General features: G+C 40.4%; 2 protein-coding genes and 1 long non-coding RNA gene across 5 annotated transcripts in view; 1 reads left to right on the top strand and 2 right to left on the bottom strand.

The window, feature by feature from the left end:
- Positions 1–226: 226 nt before the first annotated feature.
- ela3l (elastase 3 like) lies at positions 227–5120 on the bottom strand. The gene is made up of 8 exons (XM_088292392.1): positions 4963–5120; positions 4136–4224; positions 3833–3930; positions 3389–3517; positions 1851–1987; positions 1418–1563; positions 369–521; positions 227–279 (listed from the first exon to the last, which is right to left on the bottom strand). The coding sequence occupies exons 1-8, from the start codon at positions 5000–5002 to the stop codon at positions 262–264; spliced, it is 810 nt and encodes a 269-aa protein (XP_088148518.1). The 5' UTR covers positions 5003–5120; the 3' UTR covers positions 227–261.
- A 363-nt stretch (positions 5121–5483) lies between these two features.
- Positions 5484–20310, bottom strand: part of LOC148344060 (uncharacterized) — a 117450-nt gene continuing 102623 nt past the window's right edge. The window contains exons 2-4 of one of the 3 annotated variants that reach the window (XR_015842759.1): positions 17192–17339; positions 15344–15439; positions 5484–5708 (exon numbers count right to left, since the gene is read on the bottom strand). This is a non-coding gene — a long non-coding RNA (uncharacterized LOC148344060). Of the gene's footprint in view, positions 5709–8677; positions 9545–15343; positions 15440–17191; positions 17340–20310 lie in introns of those variants that run through there. The other 2 variants (XR_015842758.1, XR_015842761.1) reach the window with 2 other exon arrangements.
- Positions 9580–20273, top strand: bco2l (beta-carotene 15, 15-dioxygenase 2, like). Its single transcript, XM_088292366.1, has 12 exons — positions 9580–9628; positions 12377–12554; positions 12904–13115; positions 13593–13708; positions 13797–13899; positions 14998–15138; positions 16808–16968; positions 17202–17372; positions 18050–18187; positions 18598–18780; positions 19020–19130; positions 19867–20273. Exons 1-12 carry the CDS (start codon positions 9601–9603, stop codon positions 19981–19983), a joined length of 1659 nt encoding a protein of 552 aa, XP_088148492.1. The 5' UTR covers positions 9580–9600; the 3' UTR covers positions 19984–20273.

The raw sequence follows: 20310 nt of genomic DNA, 5'->3' as shown, positions 1-20310 counted from the left end.
GATGACATGCTGACAAGTACTTCCTGTACCTCAAAGACTCATCGTGGATAGAGATTGAACAAGAATTAACGCTTAGTTTCTCGTTTCAAGACTCAACATTTGGGTTTGGAAAGTGGTAACCCAAGGATCTTATTCGAGTTTAAAAAAAATAAAAATACCCCCTGAAATGGGTGAGAATTGCCGATGTGTCATTTTTTGAATATGACTTCATCACACAAGACAAATGCAGAGTTGGGTAGATTTATTGACACTTCATTATCTTTAGTTGTTCATCATAACCTAAAAGACAAGGATTTAAACAACTAAATTCAAACGAAAAACAAAAAAGAACATGATGTGAAATAAAGCAGAATTTGTCTGGCCTGTACCTGATCAATCCAGTCATTGAAGGCGGACACGCGGGTGAAGACGGTGGGTTTCTTCTCGTAGTTGCAGCCCAAGCCAGAGACGAAACTGGCGATGCCGTGCACCTCCCAGGTACCTTCCATGTTCTTACAGTTCAGAGGGCCGCCTGAGTCTCCCTGAGAAGCAAGGCATCGTGGTTTATTCTGGTGCTGGTTAATGGCACGCAAGTAAAATGAGTTTCATGCCCCCCCCCCCCCAAAAAAAAAGAATGACTGACTAGAAATGTCAATTGCCTTAAAAAATATCAGGAAGGCTGTCAACAACCCCAAAAATATAGGCATTGAGACCGCCGTCAAGCAGGCATCAAATGTCAAATATACTTTATGGATTTTTTTGGGGGGGGCTTTTCATGCAACATTTCATGTAAGGGGTAGGCTGTAAATTAAGAAAGGTAAAACACAAAAGAGAAGAGGAAAATAACACAAACCTGAAGCAGACATGTTCAAAGCAGTTCAAATCCACTGTGTCACAATACTTGAACCCATATCGTAAATTATCAGTTATTCCCGTGTTGAGTTATTATGCATCTTTTCCATTCATTATTATTATTTTTTTTTTACATCTTAAAACGCAATTTTTTACACTTGTATGACAGTTATGAGAATCAATAATAAAGGTTTTGCGGTTATTAGTCTGTATAGCATTGATGTTTTATGATGGTAGCAGTCAGATTACTTCGACTTGCTTTCTTTCCTTTGTTACAATTTACTTATCAAATGGATGGCTGTTGTTGGGCGGAATTCTCACTTTTAAGGAGAACCAAAAAAACGGCATGTTTGTGCAATCATTTCATTGCCTCCTCAAAGAGAGGAAGTCATTTTCAACACTTTAGTTTGGACAATAATGATGAAAAAAATAACACCCCCACATGTGTGTACAGGCCAATTGTAAAGATGTGTGAAAAAGTGTGATATTTTCCAAATTGAGAGATAAGACGTTCCAGTCTGACGCCAGTGATATTTCCCATCCAAACATTGCCCTCTCCTCACATCCGTTCCGTAGACCCACTTACATTGCATCCAGCCACGATTCCATCCCCACCGGCACACACCATGGTGGTCCTGACAGCGATGCCCCACCAGTCAGGCTGCGAGCAAGTGGGATGGTCAGCCACCGGCATCAAAGCCTGCTGCAGCTTATCAGCAATGGGGCCTCCGGCTAGAACACACATCACACCGTGTGAGCAACCGCACGCACGAGCTGCTGCCTCCTTCTTCCACGGGCAATTGCAAATGTTCAATTTAGGAGCATTAACCGCCCAAAATGATTTTTGCCAGGAACTAATGCATGTTACTTTCATCGCAACTCTAGAGGATTCCCTGGGATACGGCTTCTCCTCAATCCAACATCCTCAAAAAGACTGCACGACAGTCTGGAGCTGCTCGGCTGTAAGCCAAAAAAGAAAACAAACAACCCCCCCCCCCCAAAAAAAACTAAACACTTACTGTACAGTCTACCCCATCCAGTGATGAAGCAGGGGTAGAGGTTGCTCAGCAAGGTGTCAGCAGGGGGGATGCATGCCAGCTGAACCTGGTCGCTCAAAGTCACCGGCTCAGACAGCTTAATCATGGCAATGTCGTTTCTACGTGAGACACACAGAGGGAAGTTCATTGTTTGTACCGCAGGCACATTTGGAACCAGACACTGAGGGCACAACAGCATTGCAAAGTTGTGCTCAGAATAATAGTTTCTGTGTTTATAGGAGTCAAGCATAAGTTTAAAGTAGTAGCTTTTATTTCCCTACATGCATTCAGTACACTGGCCATTATTTTCCAAATAAAAACTGCGAAAGATGTATTTCCCCCAAAAAATTGCACAAAAAGGAATATTGAGTTGTTCCAAACCAAACTGAAGCATTCACGGCGAGAATGGAAAAATAAAAATCATAAGAAATGAACCATTTTCGCATCATGTGAACTCATTGCACGAATTGGCCACTGGGGGCAGAAACATATGAAGGAGACTTTCACAATTACTGTAAGCGACACAGGAAGCCACAGCAATGCCACAACTGTTTTTAAAGGAAATTAAAAAAAAAAAGTATGCCCATGTTTATTGTTGGCCTGTCTGTTTGTTGCTGTCGTTACCCAGCATGTGTTAGCATGATTTCGAATAGAGCTGATGGTGTTTCCCATGCATTTGCAAGTTTGGAAATAAAATCGGTTTTCATAAACGCCTGTTGACTTTTATTCTCACATTTATAATATGATCAGAATCCTTGGTATATTGATATAACGTAGCTACAGAGTCTTCTTCTTTTTGACCATGTATATAAAAAACAAAAACTCAAAATGTTGTTTCCCAATAAGAACACCAGAGGGCGCAGCTTTACTGTTGCAGTATTCTGCTTTGTGCGCGGTTCAATCGCCTGATGTGCAGTGGGGCTGGCCGTGTTTTTCATTTATTTTTTAAATGTATTTGTTGTGGTTGTTTATTTTGTGATTGTCCAGTTCAGCTGCCGTTGGCTGCATTGCTCAGTGTGTTGCGGTCTTGACTAACGTTTGTGGACACAATGCTATTTTGAACACTAAGATACAATATGCTTCTGTGTCTTGAAAAAGATTTAACTACAGACTAAACTTCTCAAAATTGCCTTCCATGGATCTGCAAAAATGAAAATGCTGTGATATGGGCTACATGCTGGGTCAGTAGTGAGCAATGTCATTTTTAATGAAACACACACCTGGATCTTATTAAAAAAGAAAAAAAGTCACATTTTATGCACAGTAGTGATGTCTCCGCTTGGTATTCTTTTCCATTTACAAGAATATACAGAAATTAGAACGCTGCATGCAACATTATCCAATTTGCGACCAGTTCTCAAATGTTAGCATTGTAGACAAATTACCCAACTGGCCCTGAGAAGGAAGCAAAGCATTTGGAATCTGTTTACGAAGTTTGATTTTGATCACCCGGCTACTGTGGAGCCCACAATCATCTCTCTCTTTTTTTCTCCCCTTTCTTTAAATGGAGCACGTCTTACCCAAAAGCCACAAAGATGGGGTTCCATTTCTCATGCACAATGATTTTCTCAGGCAGGATGGCTTTGGAGCCGACCTCTTCCTCCACCAGGTTGTGTTTGCCCACAAACACTCTGTACGAGAGCTTTTGGCTGTGGACAGAAACACATACATGCTGCTTGAGAATTTCATTTCATTTCAATCTGATTCATTTCCACTTGTGTGTATTGAAAGGGCCATTTTATTAACTTGTGTGGATTAATTTTGAATTTGACGTCACAGCGTCACGCTCACGAATTGGCAGCTTTCCCCCAACCCACGAAAAGGCACCTGAGTTAGTTTTGCTTCCTCAAGAGTACCTCAGTTGCAAATGCAGCTGCCACCCGGAGAGAATCGAACCTGAGGGCCACGTTCGTGCCAGCTGTCTGTAGTCACAAATGTTTGTTCTTTTATGTTAACACTCCTACTTGATGCAATGAGCAGCAGTCATGACCCAGTTGTCAGCAATCAGAGATCCTCCACAAGTGTGCCTCCACTCTCCATCCCTCTCATACTGAAGAGAAATCTGCACATGGAACACACACACACACACACACACACACACACACACACACGAAGGTTTCGGCAATAGAAGGGAGCTCATTTCAGAGGCAAACATCTAATTACTGCACTTTCAGCGGCCCTTGAGTCTGTCTGCTAAGAAGCAGATGCCAGGCGCGTGACGCTTGCCAGCGGATTTGAAAAGTCAGACAGATGTGTGTTAGCGTTACCTGCCAAGGCCAGCTGTGAGGCCTGGCATCTTCGCCGTTGACCACACGGGAAGTCAGGGGCTCGATGGACGGGGTGCCGCACCCGAGGGCTACGGGAAGAGGACGCGTGAAGGACAACAGGTGGAAGAAAAAAATTATCTATTCATCTATGCATCCATCCATCTAGCTCACTATCTACCTCTCCATCCATCCTTGCTCAGTTTCGTTTTCTTTGATTCTCAATTGCAGAGCAACTTGTTGCCAGGTAGGATTTGTTCTTTAAAAACGAGCAAGCACATATCGTTTGCCAACTGCTTGGCTGTTTGAATGGCACACTTGGGGCTGATGCCTTTAGGATAGGAACACACACTTATGCAAATATAATATATTAGTCTACAAAGGTAGATTTTGCATGACATCATTACTTTGACGATGTTGTATTTAAAAAAAAATAATCTATCCATTTTCTATAACAGTTGTTCTCATTGGTGCAACGGGTTGAATGGAGCCAATCAGAGCTGCTGTTTGATTGGCTGCTCGTCAATCACGAAGCACGTTTCGGGGATATTGGAGCGAGCCAGAGAACATGCAAACACCACACAGGAATGCTGGAGTTGAGATTCAAACTTGAACTTTGGAACGGGGAGGCGGCTACCATGATGCCCTCAAAAATAAAACAGGAACCATGGTCCCATCAGGGCCATCTGCTGGATACAGAGGCAGTGCATACTCTGTCCTTAATGCAGAGTCATTGCTCTTCCAGAGGCAGTACACCCCCACCCAATCCCAAACCCACTCCCACCCACACACACACACACAGATGAGTGAAGACGGCCAGATGTTCTTACCAGCAGCAATGAGAACCGAGGCCAACACAATGGGGATCATGTTGATTGATGCGTCTCTAAAGAGGCCACTCAACACTCACTCGCTTTTAAACGTTCTTCCGCAGGCAAGGCCGCCTTGGGAATGCACTAACACACACTATTGGTGTGGAGTGCCCCCCCCAGGGATGTAGGTGAACCAATGGCGAAGCGACCCACACAGGTGTCTTCTCTGGAACGTTTCTCATGACCTTCATTTCTTGCTGCACTCTTGTCTTCTTTGCTGGCAAAACTTGTGAGAAATACATTCAACAGTAAATGCGTGCTTTTTTTTAAATCCCTATAAAAATGATGAAGCCACATGAACATTATAATCTCGTTCCTAAATAGATTCATCATTTTTATATTCCTGTTCGATGTCAATTGAGTGTAACCTGGAATTAAATGCTTGCATAAGAGCATGAGAAGCCAACATCTGGATTACTGGCGCGTGGGCGTGTTTGCTCTGAAACACAAAATGAAAATCCAACCAAGGAAGCATTAGAATAATAAATAACCAGATGGTGACATTGGTGCAGCTAATATTGACAGTCGGCATCGTTAAAATAAACTCTCTGCCGGAATGCGGCAAATCTGAAGAGCATATTAATGCCGAGAAATCATTACATTGTGACGAGAGGTTTAACCTGAACACCTGCAGCATACCCTTGGTTCATCAGTTTTTGTTTTCACACTGTAGGGCCACTGTCACTTTCAGACAATAGAAGTCTCTGTTTGACACACAAAACAAAGACAATGGTCAGGACTTTGGCGACCTCATTGTTGCTTACATCTGCGACACATAACCAAAATTGTCAAGGTAGTCGGAATTATTTTATTTTTGGGCATCAGCCAAAAAAAAAAAAAAAATCAAGATTCCAAATTGCTCATAAATGGGAATGTGGGTGTTAATGGTTGGTAAGAGACTGCACACTTGTTCGAAAAACATCTCACCGTTTATGGGACAATTTCCTAATGATGCGACTGTATGCAAATTAATGTTACAGTCATGAAAAGAAATGCTGCATTTGGAGATTTGTTTCCCATATTGTAAAATATTCTTCACTATATAAACATCATTAATTACTAATAAAAGAAATCTACATAATTCAGAGCAAATGTTTAATTTCAGCAGTGTCTGTCAAACTGGTTGTCCTTCACATGAATCAGCATCCAAAAAATAGCTCTCAATTTCAAAAGCCGATCTTCACGTTGGTCCCTGCATTTGAATGGTGACCAGTCCAGGATGGACACTGGGTCCCAGCTCACCTATGACCCCAATAATTATGGCAAGGTTGATGGACGGCTGTGATGATGGTGATATTATGGAACAGCAAGAAAGCATGTGAACGACGCAATCACTTTAACACTCGTTTGACTAAATAGAGGACTATTACTCCAACATGGTTCCAGAAGAAAGTCTGCCAGTTTCCAATTTCATTTCTAAAGTTCTGTTTTGTGCGTTGGACTCAGGTGACCCTTTTCATCTGGCCGTGCAAAGACAGATGAAGCATGACGACAAGAGAATAAGCCGAGATAGTCAGCATCCGTCTGCGAGCTCCTCTGCGGCCCAGATATGAAATTAATTGAAAGCTAATTAAAATTCTTCGTCAAATCTGTAAAACATTGTTGCGCTTATCGCTGTTCCGTGTCCACAGTATATAGACACCCCCAATATTGCCCTGTGATGATTAAACCTCTTGTATTCGTTACATTGTTGGTGGGCAGATGCGCTAGTTCTACGTGCAGCGCGGAGGATGTGAGGGATCTACCGCTGGCTCGGCCGTCGTACGGCCCCTTCTGGGGCTTTTGTAGCAGCTTCGTCTCAGCCTGTTTTACCTGTCAGGATCTACTGCTGAACTCTATGTGACTCAGCGTTTATAGTTACTCTCTATCTCTTTGTGGCAGTAAACAGTGCCTTTCGATGATAGTTCCTCATGTGGAGCAAAGGGAGTGTTATTATCTAGAACTATCACGAGGAATAGGCCGGTCCACATGACTTCAGCACACTGAGTAATTTATTAAGTATGTACGCTCATCAGCTGCTACTTTAGGTACACCTCCATCATCTAATGCAGTTGTTCACCAAGTATTACCTAAAAAAATAATAGAAATAAATACTTTCTCCTAAGACCATGATCATGACCAAAATTAAAATACAGCAGTGGCAATTCAGCTAGCTTGTGTTGCCAGGCAGATTTCATCAAACCAGTGGCACGTAATGTTCGTCTAAGGCCTTCAGAATGAACCCTGTGGGTGTCGGTGCTGTGTGAGTGAACGGGCTCTTTGAGTTGATTGACAGTTGTGATAGCCAATCAAATCACAAGTTGGTGACAGTAAGCAGTGTCGCAGGCCTCACGCTGAAGGTGAAATCAGAAGCCAGTAAGTAATTGTTTGCTCAACAATTTTTCTATTTATTTTAAAAGTGTAAGAATGGTAACAAATTAACTCATTCACTGCCATTGACGGATAAAGACGTCAAAAATCTTTCTTTTTTTTTTGACTGGAAGTGAATGAGTTAATATCAATATCTCATATCTCAAAAGTGAAGAAAATGTGCTTGAAACAGGAAGTTGACGCACATGATTTGCCCTTTGCGGGCCACATAAAATGAGCTTTGGGGCCAGATATGGCCCCCGGGCCTTGGGTTTGACACCTGTGATTTAAATACTCCTAGATTTCACACTGAGCATCGGTAAGTACGTTTGTGCGTCAACTGAGACAAGATTACGTTTACAATTCTTGGTAAGTGCTAGGTTGAGAACAGATTTCCATCTCTTAACATTCATCCACGGCAGCGGGGACGGGTGGGCGTGAAAGTATCACGCTTATTCCCACTTACTTTGGGCAAGAGGCAGGGTACACCCAGATCGGGTCACCAGCCACAGGAACAAACCATGCACACTGGCAGTGACATAATTTAAAGCAAGTGGGGCGTGGGTCCAAATCGCTGTTGAACCTCAAGAAGTGTGACACAATTCAAGAGAAGCAGACATTAAAAAAGTCACGGACATGAAAAAGACAGGACACTAGTGAAAAACAAGTGACCTACACACATCCTTACAATTACGATCCCACCAAGGAACAAGTATAGGCAAACTGGCAAAATATGGTAACTATTATGACACAATGATCAAAATCAGGCTCCTTGTTGTCATAGCGCAAAGCAGCTGGTTGCATAAACTACTCTTGCCACATTGAGGGCAAACAAACACAAATAAATCACTTTAACCTTGGCGGTTGTTTGCTCTTAATTGAGTGATGTAACTTAACAATAAACTTTGCTATTGTTGTTGATAGCTACAACGACTGTGAGGGGTTCCTAATATTTTGCCCTAGGCTTCGTAAGAATTCCCAAAAGTTCTACACCACTAAAAATAACATCTACAGGCTCCTCCTGTCACAGGCTGCGTATTGTCTCAGCGCTTCCCTTTTGTTATTTAATTGGAGCTCAACATTTCCTGGCATTTCATGCCTTGAAAGTACACGCAGCAAGGAACAAGTCGTTAAATTAAATCTTCAGAAGCGCCTCGTGTCCCGACTGGTCTTCCTGCAGGTCTTGTTCCGACTTGCCACGTTTCCACTCCCCTCACGTCAAGAGGGAGAACGGGAAACACGGCTGCACGCAGGCTGTCTGTTTTGGCGAATTAATATTTATTTAGATGCGGAGTACGGCTCATGCACCGGGACGTGTAGCTATATTTAATAGGAATGAACTTCAATGTGCGTGTGCGTGTGTGTGTGCGTGTGTTGTTTTCAATTTCACCAAGGAGGAACCAACAAAAATATTTTCTTTCCACTGTTTTTCATAACAATTTGTGATATAAACTATAAAAGCACCACTGATTAGATGTAATGTAACAAATGCAAAGCTTAAACTGTACAAGATGGGACAGCATGCATAGATTAGATAAAAGCAACAGGGATGGCTAGAGTATAACCTCGGTCATTAAGATATGGTCTATGTTCCGCCCATTTTGTAAGAATATGTTAATGTAATCCGATTCCGAATTAAAATTGTAAATATGTCAATATATTTGAACACTGCAAAAACAAACGTGCATTAATTCTGTATTCTGACATGAGCGCTGCAGGCAAGATCCACTGAAAAATATGTGGTGAACAACTCACAACAAGATCTGCAACAGCTGAGGTCGTATATCACACGAAGAATGTACAGTATGTGCAGGCATGCCATTTTAAACTCTAAACAATTTATTTACACAATCACTTGTTCCAATAAAATGCAGACATATGCGCGGGCTTTAAAATGTCACTTCATAATTACAGATCCCTCACTTTGCAGTTATAGAAGCTTCCATTCTTCTGCAACATTTTGAAGCTATATAGAGCCAGGCGGAGCATGACATTTTTATACAGGTGCATTAAAAATAAAATATTAATATGTCACACAAGAGAAACAGTAGGAAGTGGCTCGAGAAGTTTTTAGGAGCAGTTGTTTGATACCGTGACTGATGTAGCTTTTTTTTTTTTTTTTAACGTCGAGTGATAACCTCTTGAACTTGGCACCCATCCCAGAGTCCAAAGGCTTTCCTCTTCAGACTGTCTGCAATAAAAGCGAAGCGTTAAGTCTCATTTGATTTGCACAGCAACAGGCCAAGCATGTCCGGGACTATGGAGCCACAGCAAAGTGAGTAAAGACCATTGTACAGTACATCAGCATGATGAAATTGGCAATTTATGAAGGAAACACATTTTTCTTGGGGCAGATTTAATTCATTCATAGCTTCATTTTGACAAAAAAAAAGGGGGGGGGTAGGCATCAAGGTATTTGGTTGGCATTTCGGATCAATAGCGCTGGTCATAAGGGACGCTGTGAATTTTATGAACACGTACGCAAAACATAAAATCGCATAGGAATCACATTTATGCAGCACTGAATCGCAACTTAAATAGTCTCGACGGGAAGAAATGTTTTATTCTATTCTTAAAGGAGGCACTTGACTGTTCATGGAATATTTGCATGCACGCTTGAAAGTGTTTGTGATATAAAACATGAGATCAATATTTTCAAAACACTTTTCACCATGAATGCGACATAAACGGAAACTTATAAGGAAGACAGAAAATTGTTGACACGTACTAAATAGAGAGTTGTTGCCAGGAATGCCTGAAGCTCCTTAAATTTGCTGCCCACCTCTTTGCAGCCTCCCAGTTTTATATTTTCATCAATCTTTGGAGGGAAATTGAGTTCTTTTGTAACGTCACTGACATTATGCCACATTTTCTCTACTGTATGGTGACTGTTATCGCTAGTTTTCATCATGTGAGACCATGGGAACAAGTTAGCACCCTTATCCTGACTGACACCTTGGCGCAATGACATCCCTCTGATGCTATGAAAGTTCGATGTGGACCAGGACCTGTGCTGCAAGATCTGCCGACATAAATGTCAATAAAAGCCTACTAGAACATCTGAACTTTATTTCCAGTAAATCACTTTCAATGGTAGCATGGAAATAGCCACACCCGCGCTTATAAGAGCATGTGCACAATTGCAACCAAATTGTCGCGTTTTTTTTTCATTTTTACTTGCACACTTGAATAGATTCCTTTTTTGGCTCAATTGAGTTTTCTAGACACGTTAATGATGAAAAGTGAATACAAAAATAAAAAATAAAATAAATAAATGATAAAAAAAATAAAATAAATGAGTTATCTTGCGCTCATTTTTTTAAATAAGAAAATTTGCATTTGAACAGGGGTGTGCAGACTTTTTCTATTCACTGTGTACTGAAAGAATGATAATCAAAATTAACGATAATTGTTCCACCTGTCACAAAATGTGGCTGGCGTGGATAGGTTAAATAGCGACATTTTTATAGTAACTACAGGTAAATTGTCATACCAATTAGATGAAACTGAGTAATTTGCCACGGAACTCCTGATGAACTCTTGCAGCACATTGTTTGGGTAATACTGCTTTAACGGATATTCACAGGCGATTGATTACCTGGTGAGATATCATCTTATGTGCAGCTGTTAAAACTTTTGTAACAGTGCAAGAGCATAAGCAATGAATAGAACAGATATAAAGTATAAATATGATAAAAGTATAAAACATGGAGTGTAAAGCCCATTCGTGCAAATGCATTTAGTTCAAATATTGTAACGGCTAGGAGAATTTAGATCTGCCAAAGATTTGAGCTATCTCGATGTCCCCGGTGCATGCTGTATTAATTGCAATTGCACTTCACGTTGTTGACATTGTAAGAGTCAGTTATAGCCTGCAGCAATTAACTGTCCATTGCATATGCTTTTGTTGAACTTTGCATGTGGCGCACTGTTGAACCATAAAAAATGATTTGCTCTTTTCCTTATCGTGTGAATCTGAAGGAGTGAAGGGGATACTGTGTGCGTTGATAGCAGGCAATGAATCGGAATTGCTTATTGGATGGGAGATAAGGCAGCATATAGAGCAAGTGTCATTCACTGGGAGCCATGTCACAGAGGCAGAAGGTGTTACATAATCTCACAAAGCGCATAATAGATAATGTTTCCCTCATGTATGCACTTTTTGTACTGGATGGTTCAATTACAGTGTTGACAGTTTAACAAACACTAAATGGTACATTTTATTTGTGTTTCATCATCAAGTGCCAGTATGCTACCTCAATTAACATTTTCTATGAACATTACTTATTTAGTTACATAATATGTGAATTCTATGATGTATCCTATTTATATGTATTGTAGTGTATTGTATTCCATCTTTTTTTATTCTATAGCGTTTGACTGATGGTATTGTTTGATTTTATTATATTTATTGTTTTAATGTTATTAATATATTGTTTTCCTGTCATTGTTTTTGCATGTCTGATTTTTATTCTATATGAAGCACTTTTGGTGCAGTAAATGTTGTTTTTAAAGTGCTCTAAAAATATCGTTGAAATGAGTATTTATTTTGTACTGTATTATTATTATTATCATTGTCATTATTATTATCATTATTATTATTATCGATATTACCATTTTTATTATATGATTTTTTTTTTATCAATATATTCAATATATCTTAGATCTAGTATTCTCATTATTGTCCTGCAATTGCGGCAGGCAACCAGTTCAGGGTGCCCGATGAGCGCTGGGATAGGCTCCAGCACCCCCCACGCCTCTTGTGAGGAGAAGCGGTACAGATGATGGATTGATGGATATTTTTATTATTATTAGTTGTAGGAGTAGAAGTGCTGCTATTATGCATTATTGTGAGCATTTCCCATTACTGCCTGTAGGCATTTATTCTTAACATTTTATGAAAAATAATTTATTTCTCATTGTAGTTTTGAGCAATTTTATTGATGGGGTACCTCACCTAGTGCCTAGCGACTTGGATAATGATATGATAATTATGGTGATTATATTTACTGTTTCCTTCCAGTGTCCAGCAGGCAGAGATGCCCCGAGGCCAAATGTTTGGAGAGTGTGGCCCCTCTGGTGAGCTCAGTGGATGAAAGCCCTGATCCCATTCCCACCACCATCAAGGGAACTGTCCCAACATGGATCAACGGGAGCTTCTTGAGGAACGGCCCGGGGAAGTTTGAATTTGGCCAAGACAGGTACTGTATAGCACACTACAGTACAATATGCTCATCATAACAATTAATGATTTGGGGAAAGCAGCATGTCAGTCTGTCTTGGATTTTATAAATATTGTGCAAGTGAACCAAATGCGGTTGGCGAATGGTGGGGATCATGGTGTTTTTCTATCACATCTGGCAAACAGAAAATATTTGCACAATAGAAACCTTTCAAGTGAAATAATGTGGTGGAAGAGTTCAGTTAGCAACTCAATGAAACATGCATGCACATGCACTTTATTTTGCATGATAAAAGTTGTTGATTTTTGCCCTCAAACCACACACTGCGGAACATTTTCTCAAACCAAACGGTCTTTCCCCCCTCCAGATACACCCACTGGTTTGACGGCATGGCCATGATGCACAGATTTCACATCAGTGAGGGCAAAGTGACGTATAGTAGCCGTTTCCTGAGAAGTGACTCGTACGCGCGCAACTCGGAGAAGAACCGCATTGTGGTGTCAGAGTTTGGAACGCTGGCTATGCCTGATCCCTGCAAGAACATCTTTGCGCGATTCTTCTCACGTTTTCAGGTTCCAAGTATGTGCAATTCAAATGCTGACTATATGCCCACTAAAGTGGAGGTCCGTTTAGTGAATCCAAATGGATTCCTGATATCACTGAATTATTATTACCAATGGAGCAGAAGTACAGGGGAAGTAAAATAGAAGAAAAAGTACATAAGTGGAAAAAAAAGTTTTTCAAGTTGTGCTTTATTTTTGCAGCCTTTACAAAAACATTTTATTAATTTTTCTTCCTAGTTTGATTTGGATTAGAATGTACAGCGTGTGTATAAGCTCCCCTCTGAATTTATTAAAACAGAGAGGCAGATTTGTGATGTTGTTTCAGGATTTCACCTTGGAGTCTTTAAATTGTTTGTTTTGGAGGGAAATTTCCCTTCAGTCTTATATTGAGCAGGTAAAATGCATGCGTCATAGGGTTTAAGTCTAGAAATCGGCTTGCAAGTCTAAATCATCCTTCACTTCTGAATACACTGCATTTTTCCATTATGAACAGAGGCTACAGACAATGCAAGTGTGAATTTTGTCAAGTACAAAGGAGACTATTACGTCAGCACAGAAACTAACTACATGAGGAGAATTGATCCTCAAACTCTGGACACAAAAGAAAAGGTAGCGAGACAATGCAGTTGAACTATGGTCTTCTGAACGTTACAGAAAATAAATTTGCACCAAAATGAATGATGCTTGCCAATGTCAGGTGGACTGGAGCCAGTACGTTGCAATCAATGCAGCCACAGCCCACCCACATTATGACCGCCAAGGAGCCACATACAACATGGGCAACTCTTACGGGAAAGGAGGTAACACCATGCACAACGCGCACTACAACAACATTTAAGCCAATCGACTTGGCCTAACATGATTACAGTTGCGTTTTGAGACAGGACATACAGTATACTTTACTGCATTATCTTTATTGAATTGTGAGATTGTCAATGAAGCAGGCTGGGCTAGAGGAAACTAGCGATAATAAAGGAGAGAGTGCGAATATTTAGAAAGGCTGTTGGCAATGGTTGCACCAAAATTTTAGCCTCACAAAAAAAGTCAAACAAGAGTAAATGTAGGCAGACACTCATTTTTAGGACAGAGAAAAAGTTTTGAAAAAAAAGGACAGAAGTGGGTTTTTGTCCACCCCTTGAATCGACCCTAACCGGGTCAAGTATCACATATATAGATTTCAAATATTTGCACTCGGAGCAGACTGAAATTTCGTAATGCTGTCGCGTGTGAAGAAGCAATTGAGAACCAATATAAGCATCTTAAGTTGCGTTAAATTTGAGCAAAGGGATGAATTGCAATATATACAGCCATCTCTACAGTGCAACCGCGGTTCAAGCGCATCTGAGAGTTTGCCTTGCGTGACAACAGCCGATTGATACTATAACTATTTCGGGTGTTCACGCTTGGGCTTGGGTTAGCAACATTTGGGGTGAGGATAATTGTCATATATTTATTTTTAGATTGTATGTGAATACGTGAACGTGCAAACTCCAAGCAGAAAGTCAAGAGATGCAATTTGAACCCAGATTTGCAGAAATGTGAGACTAACATTGTAAGAAGATTGTTAAATGACTAGCTTTCGGACCAAAACCAAGCATCATTATTTTTTAATGCTTCTTTTGTGCTGAATCTCATTATAGTGTGTGGATAGACCAAATTAAGTGGTCGGCGAGTGCCTCTTTGCACATCTTAGTTCCCTTTGTGTATTGACTGTATTTAATAATAATATTAATTATTCATATTATTACTTATTCATGTGTTTATTGTATTCGCTTGTATTAAATCCAATTTCATGTTCTAAATTCCCTGCCTTCTTTATTTCTATACCCGTTATGTTTTATTACACCTGCATTATGTTACTTATGCACACACATTGATGCGTATGTGCTCCTCCTCAGGTTTTTTCTACAACATCATCCGCGTGCCCCCACCCGAGGAGACGGGGGCGAGCGAGGACTGCGCAGACCTTTACGGTGCCAAAGTGATCTGCTCCATCCGAGCGAGTGAACCCAGAAAACCCTCCTACTATCACAGCTTCGGTGAGATGCAGCACGTCTCCAAAGGGATAAGTAGAAAGAATGCTTTCTATGGGAAGAGCTTAAGAGCCAGCCTGCTTTGACAGGCTTGAGCCTACACTTGATTTTTTTTTTTTTTCATACTGTTATTAATTACTCATTCAAATTCTAGTCTCACCCTGCTTCCCTTTGTCAATCACAGTGGCTTTGTATTGTGTTAAGTTCTCACCAGCTGTGTGTGTTTGATTGTCTCTCTTCATCCTAATTCCATATAATAGTCTTTATCCTGCACACTGGGTCTCTAAAATTCACGTGTTGAAAATTGCTGAAAAACACAAGCAGATTCTATCGGTTAAAGCAAAAAATAAGCAAGTTGGGAGGAGGACAAGCAGCTTGTGTGTGTTTCAAATGTAACATGAGATGGTAGCCCCCCTTTATTGCTTCAATCTTCATGTGTGTTTGCTTCTGGAGATACACAATGTAATTTTGTGCAGACCTCCATGCTATTCCTAGATGGCACCGAGTGTTTTTTTTGCCCAGATTGTAGCATTGCAAAGTGGTTCAAGGCACCCACTTGGTATAGATTAGCAGCAGAAGCAGTGGATCTGTTGATTCCCACATTCACTTGTTTATACACAAGCACATATTTTAGTCTCCAAATTCCCTTGATTGTGACACACAGCATCGCTTTGTATTGTTTTGCCAAAGAAGACTCATTTGCTTTACGCTAAAACAAAGAGATTGCACTGATATACAAAGTTCATGGTTTTTATTATTGATTTTAACAGTGCCAAACACAAATTGTTCCAGGATGTGCCCTTTTTTTAACATAATAGAAATTATATGTGCTATTTTCTGTGTCTCACTGTGCCTTCCAGCGGACTAAAGCCCTCCCTGGCGCGATTGACACTTATGTGACACAAAGTAGACTTTAATTCAGACCAGCTAGGAACAGGTCTAAATTGTGGCGCAGGTGATGTAATTCAATTCAAAAAGCGCCCCTTTCTAGCTGCACCTGTCGACCAAAATAGCAAAAGAAAGAAAATGCCGTCCATGTGCACATAGTTTGAGTGCAATTTCCGCGAGACTTGAGCTAGGTACATAAATGTGTCTTGGTGACTTTGAGTCTGATTACATCATGTAACCTCCAGCCATTAATCGGTTGCAGCTCCGCCCCCAGCCACAACCAAAACCTTTTTTTTTTTTTTGTAGTGCATTAACTGTATTGTATCTTAACTCAACTGAAGCTTAGCAGTGAATATATAGCAAAGAAGAAGCCCTTGTCATGTGATAGTGTTCTTCTGTAAGAAAAAAACGAACCTTTAGTACTACAAACATACAGTCATGAGATGATTAAAGAGAACGAATTCTCATGGTTTTTGACACCGTTTTTTTTTTCAATTCGCATCGGTAAGCCTCAGTAATAATAGCTATTCTTTGTAGAGGATAAAGAATATATGCGAGTCAGTATTGTTACATTGCCTGCCTTACACTACCACACCGTTTGTGGCCTAATATTCATTGCTTAAAGGTTTATAACAAAATGCTATTCTTTACACCTGTCTATGGTGTTTTGTATTGCTTGTTAGCATTAAGCTAAACAAACCTTCCTGAAACCTGTGGTTGTTTTAAATAAGCAACACCTCATTTTTCAAACTGTTTCTTTTGCTTTGTTTGTTTGCGCCTCCTACAGTCATGTCGGAGAACTACATAGTGTTTGTGGAGCAGCCCATCAAGTTGGATCTGCTCAAGTTCATGCTGTACCGTATCCAAGGAAAGAGTTTTCACAAAGTCATGACCTGGGAGCCCCGATGTGACACCATATTCCACCTGGTGAACCGGCACACTGGTAAAGTGAGTGAAATAATTGATTTGGAACTTCTGCACAAGTCCAAACAGTCTATGTTAGGGGTCTCCAACATGCTGTCCATAGCTTGCAGGTTGCCCCCAAGCACCACATTAGCAGTCCAATGGATAGTCAGTATTGGTGGCTAGTGAAAATGGGACTCTGTCATTTCCTCGGAACGTTGTAGAAGTGATCAGAATAAAATGTAAATGTCTGCGTGTGATGTGATACCTATAAACAGGAAAGTGAAGTGAAGTACCGTGCAGCTCCCATGTTCACATTGCATCAGATCAACGCCTTTGAAGACAACGGCCTGCTGGTTATGGACATGTGCTGCGGGGATGATGGTGAGGTCATCGGTGACTTTACCTTACAGAACCTCCGCAGAGGTCCAGGAGAAGAAATGGACAAGGTGAGTTTGTGTTTGTCAATGAGGAACATCTTCATTTTCAATTAATTCATGCACGTTCCCACCAGATTTCCTTCCAATTCAGCTCGTCTGCTGACTGATTTTATTTTCACCTACACTGGCCACCACATTCACACAATTACAGTCGCATAAATACCATGAATTTAGTTACTGAGCTTGTATTTTGAAGTAACGTACTAAGTGTACCGCATCATGCAAAGGAGCCATAATAGGTTACTACACAGTAATAGAACAATGTGATTTCTCCCAGCCAGTCAGCAAAGAAATATCATTACAAGAAAAAATATAAAATAATATATATTTTTCAAACGTCAAGATATTTGTTATTGCCCCTGTATTGGATGAAATGAGATTGTACGAGTGGAGCTAATATTGTGGCCACGTTTACAATATTCAAATATCCATCTAAATTGCATCTAGGAGCATTTAAGAGAATTGCTATTCAAGTTCACCGCATAATTGTATTTTTATTTCATTTCTTTGGGATAAAAAAAGAGTAAATTTGGAATAAGCGTCTAATAATTCCATTTCAATTTCGATTACTTAAAGTACAAATTGATTTGAAATCAAATCGATCATGACTACATTTGTGGTTCCAACACACATTTTCCAGTGATAAACTCACCGGGCTTCCACTCTTTTGTGCTTTCTTTTGTCAGTTTTACAACTCACTGTGCAGAAACCTGCCAAGGAGATACGTCCTGCCGTTAAATGTGGACAAATCAACCCCCCTGGACCAGAACCTCGTGACCTTGCATAACTATGAAGCCACGGCCAAAATGACCAAACCTGGAGAGGTGCCATACATCACTGAATAATGATGTCATTAACGCTATTGCACTCGACTTTACAGTTAAGGCGGAAGTCGAAATTGTAATCAATAGAGTCAATTACTACAACCTCTGAGTAATTTTATACTTTGATGAGGATTCGCTCTTTTCTGATAAGTTTTCCTGATAAGAGCCAGTCGAAATGTGAGGAAGAGAGTTGGACATTAAATTTGTATTAAAAACTAATGATTTAAATATCATTAGAATATGTTTTGTTGAAATAAAAAAACCTCATAAAAGGTGCCTTGTTCGATTGACAGGTGTCGTGTACTGAGGCTGAACAGTGACTGTGGAACATCGCATTGATCACGCGGTTAAATCCGTTTAAACAACTAAAAAAAAAAAAGTGCATTAATGTGTGTGAACTTTTGACCTAGGTTTACATGACCCACGAGGAACTTCACAGCGAGGAACTGCTGCAATACGGTGGCCTCGAGTTCCCTCAGATCAACTACGAGCGCCACAACGGACGACCTTACCGCTACTTTTACTCGTGTGGTTTTGGACACGTCTTCAGTGACTCCCTGCTCAAGATGGACGTGCACACCAAAGAGCTGAAGGTAAAAATACCGCCAACATTTTACTATTTTTGTGAGTAGAAAGAAAAGAACTGGGACCAGTTTTGGTTATTTTTGTTCCTATTGCAATTAGCTTGATTTGAACTTTGAATAACAGAACATCATTGCCTGATGGTCAGCCGCTCATAAAAACTTGTGACATGAAACTTGGACATGGAAAGCTTGAACGGGAGTTTTGTTTTTGGAGCAGAGTACATTTTAATGCCAATTTTCCTGTTTAGGTGTGGCGGTATCCTGGCTTGTTCCCGTCTGAGCCTGTCTTTGTTGCTTCGCCTGAGGCGACTGAGGAAGATGATGGAGTTGTGTTGTCAGTCATTATCACACCACGAGAAGTGAGTTCACATCTGTCGAAATAATGTAAACTGTGGGATTCCCCCCCCCCTCTGCCCAAACATCATTGTTTACAATCGAACTATACACGACACCAGAAATTTGACAGAGTAGTGCCTTGACTTAAGAATTCAATTTGTTACATGACCACACTCTTAACCTCCAAAAACTCACATCTCAAATCAATCCCAGTTAAAATGAATGGGGACACTGTTATTCCGTTAGAATCCCACATTGACTTCCTTTTGGTGGGCACCTTGGCTACCAGGGTGCTGTGCAATACAGCCATTCAGACACAAATTAAGAAGAGTTTCACAACTAGAGTAAGTGACTCATCAGGACACCCATTCTATAAGTTAGCCTGTCTATGGCATTTTGCATTGGCTTTTAGCTTATAGCGCCACATGAATTATCTTTCATTTAAACTCTTTGTTTCATGTTAACTTGGACAGTAAACTTTAACTGGACATGTCAATAAACAACTTGAGGATTTAAAAAAAACAAAAAAAAAAACAATGTTCACTGTCTGGCAAACTGCAGTTTGTGTGAGGTAAGTTTGCTGCCAGTATCAAGCATTCGAAGTCAAAGATGATAAAAATAAATAAATAAATAAATAAAATTATTCAACCGAGTGAAAAACAGCTTGATCATTAGTAACAGAAAGCATCATTTCACTTTTATACTTCCAATTCTGACTTCTGCCAGGGAAACACTAATATGTTCCTGTTTTGTTTCCAGGACAAAAGTACGTTCCTTCTTGTTTTGGATGCAAAGACCTTCACTGAACTGGGCAGAGCAGAGGTCCCTGTCAATATCCCATACGGGACCCACGGTGTGTTCAATCCCATGGCCTAGCAGTTCAACTGGCGACAGAAAGACTTGCCCGAAACATTGATGAACTGTTCAGCCGAGCCAGATGAAACAAGTGCTTGAATGCTGTTGATGGATTGCACTGATTTGAATATACGTGTAGATGTGGAAGAATGTTTTACGTGGCAATTATAACAATGACAATCTTTGGAAGCAAACCTGTCTCAAAGTGCATTTAACTACAACCCAAATGGAAGGATTTGAAGGACAAATCCTTTTCTGATTTGCGTTAAATAAATGCCAGCAGAAGACAATAAAATGAAATCTATTTCCTTCTTTTCTGTTTAAATCTGAAGTGTTTTCACATCATCG

The sequence above is a fragment of the Idiotropiscis lumnitzeri genome, chromosome 1 (genome assembly GCF_059441095.1).
Source record: "Idiotropiscis lumnitzeri isolate Australia: NSW breed Sydney's pygmy pipehorse chromosome 1, RoL_Ilum_1.0, whole genome shotgun sequence".
Classification (NCBI taxonomy): Eukaryota; Metazoa; Chordata; class Actinopteri; order Syngnathiformes; family Syngnathidae; genus Idiotropiscis; species Idiotropiscis lumnitzeri.
Note: the sequence above shows the minus strand (reverse complement) of the source record. Positions and strands in the feature narration are given on the sequence as shown.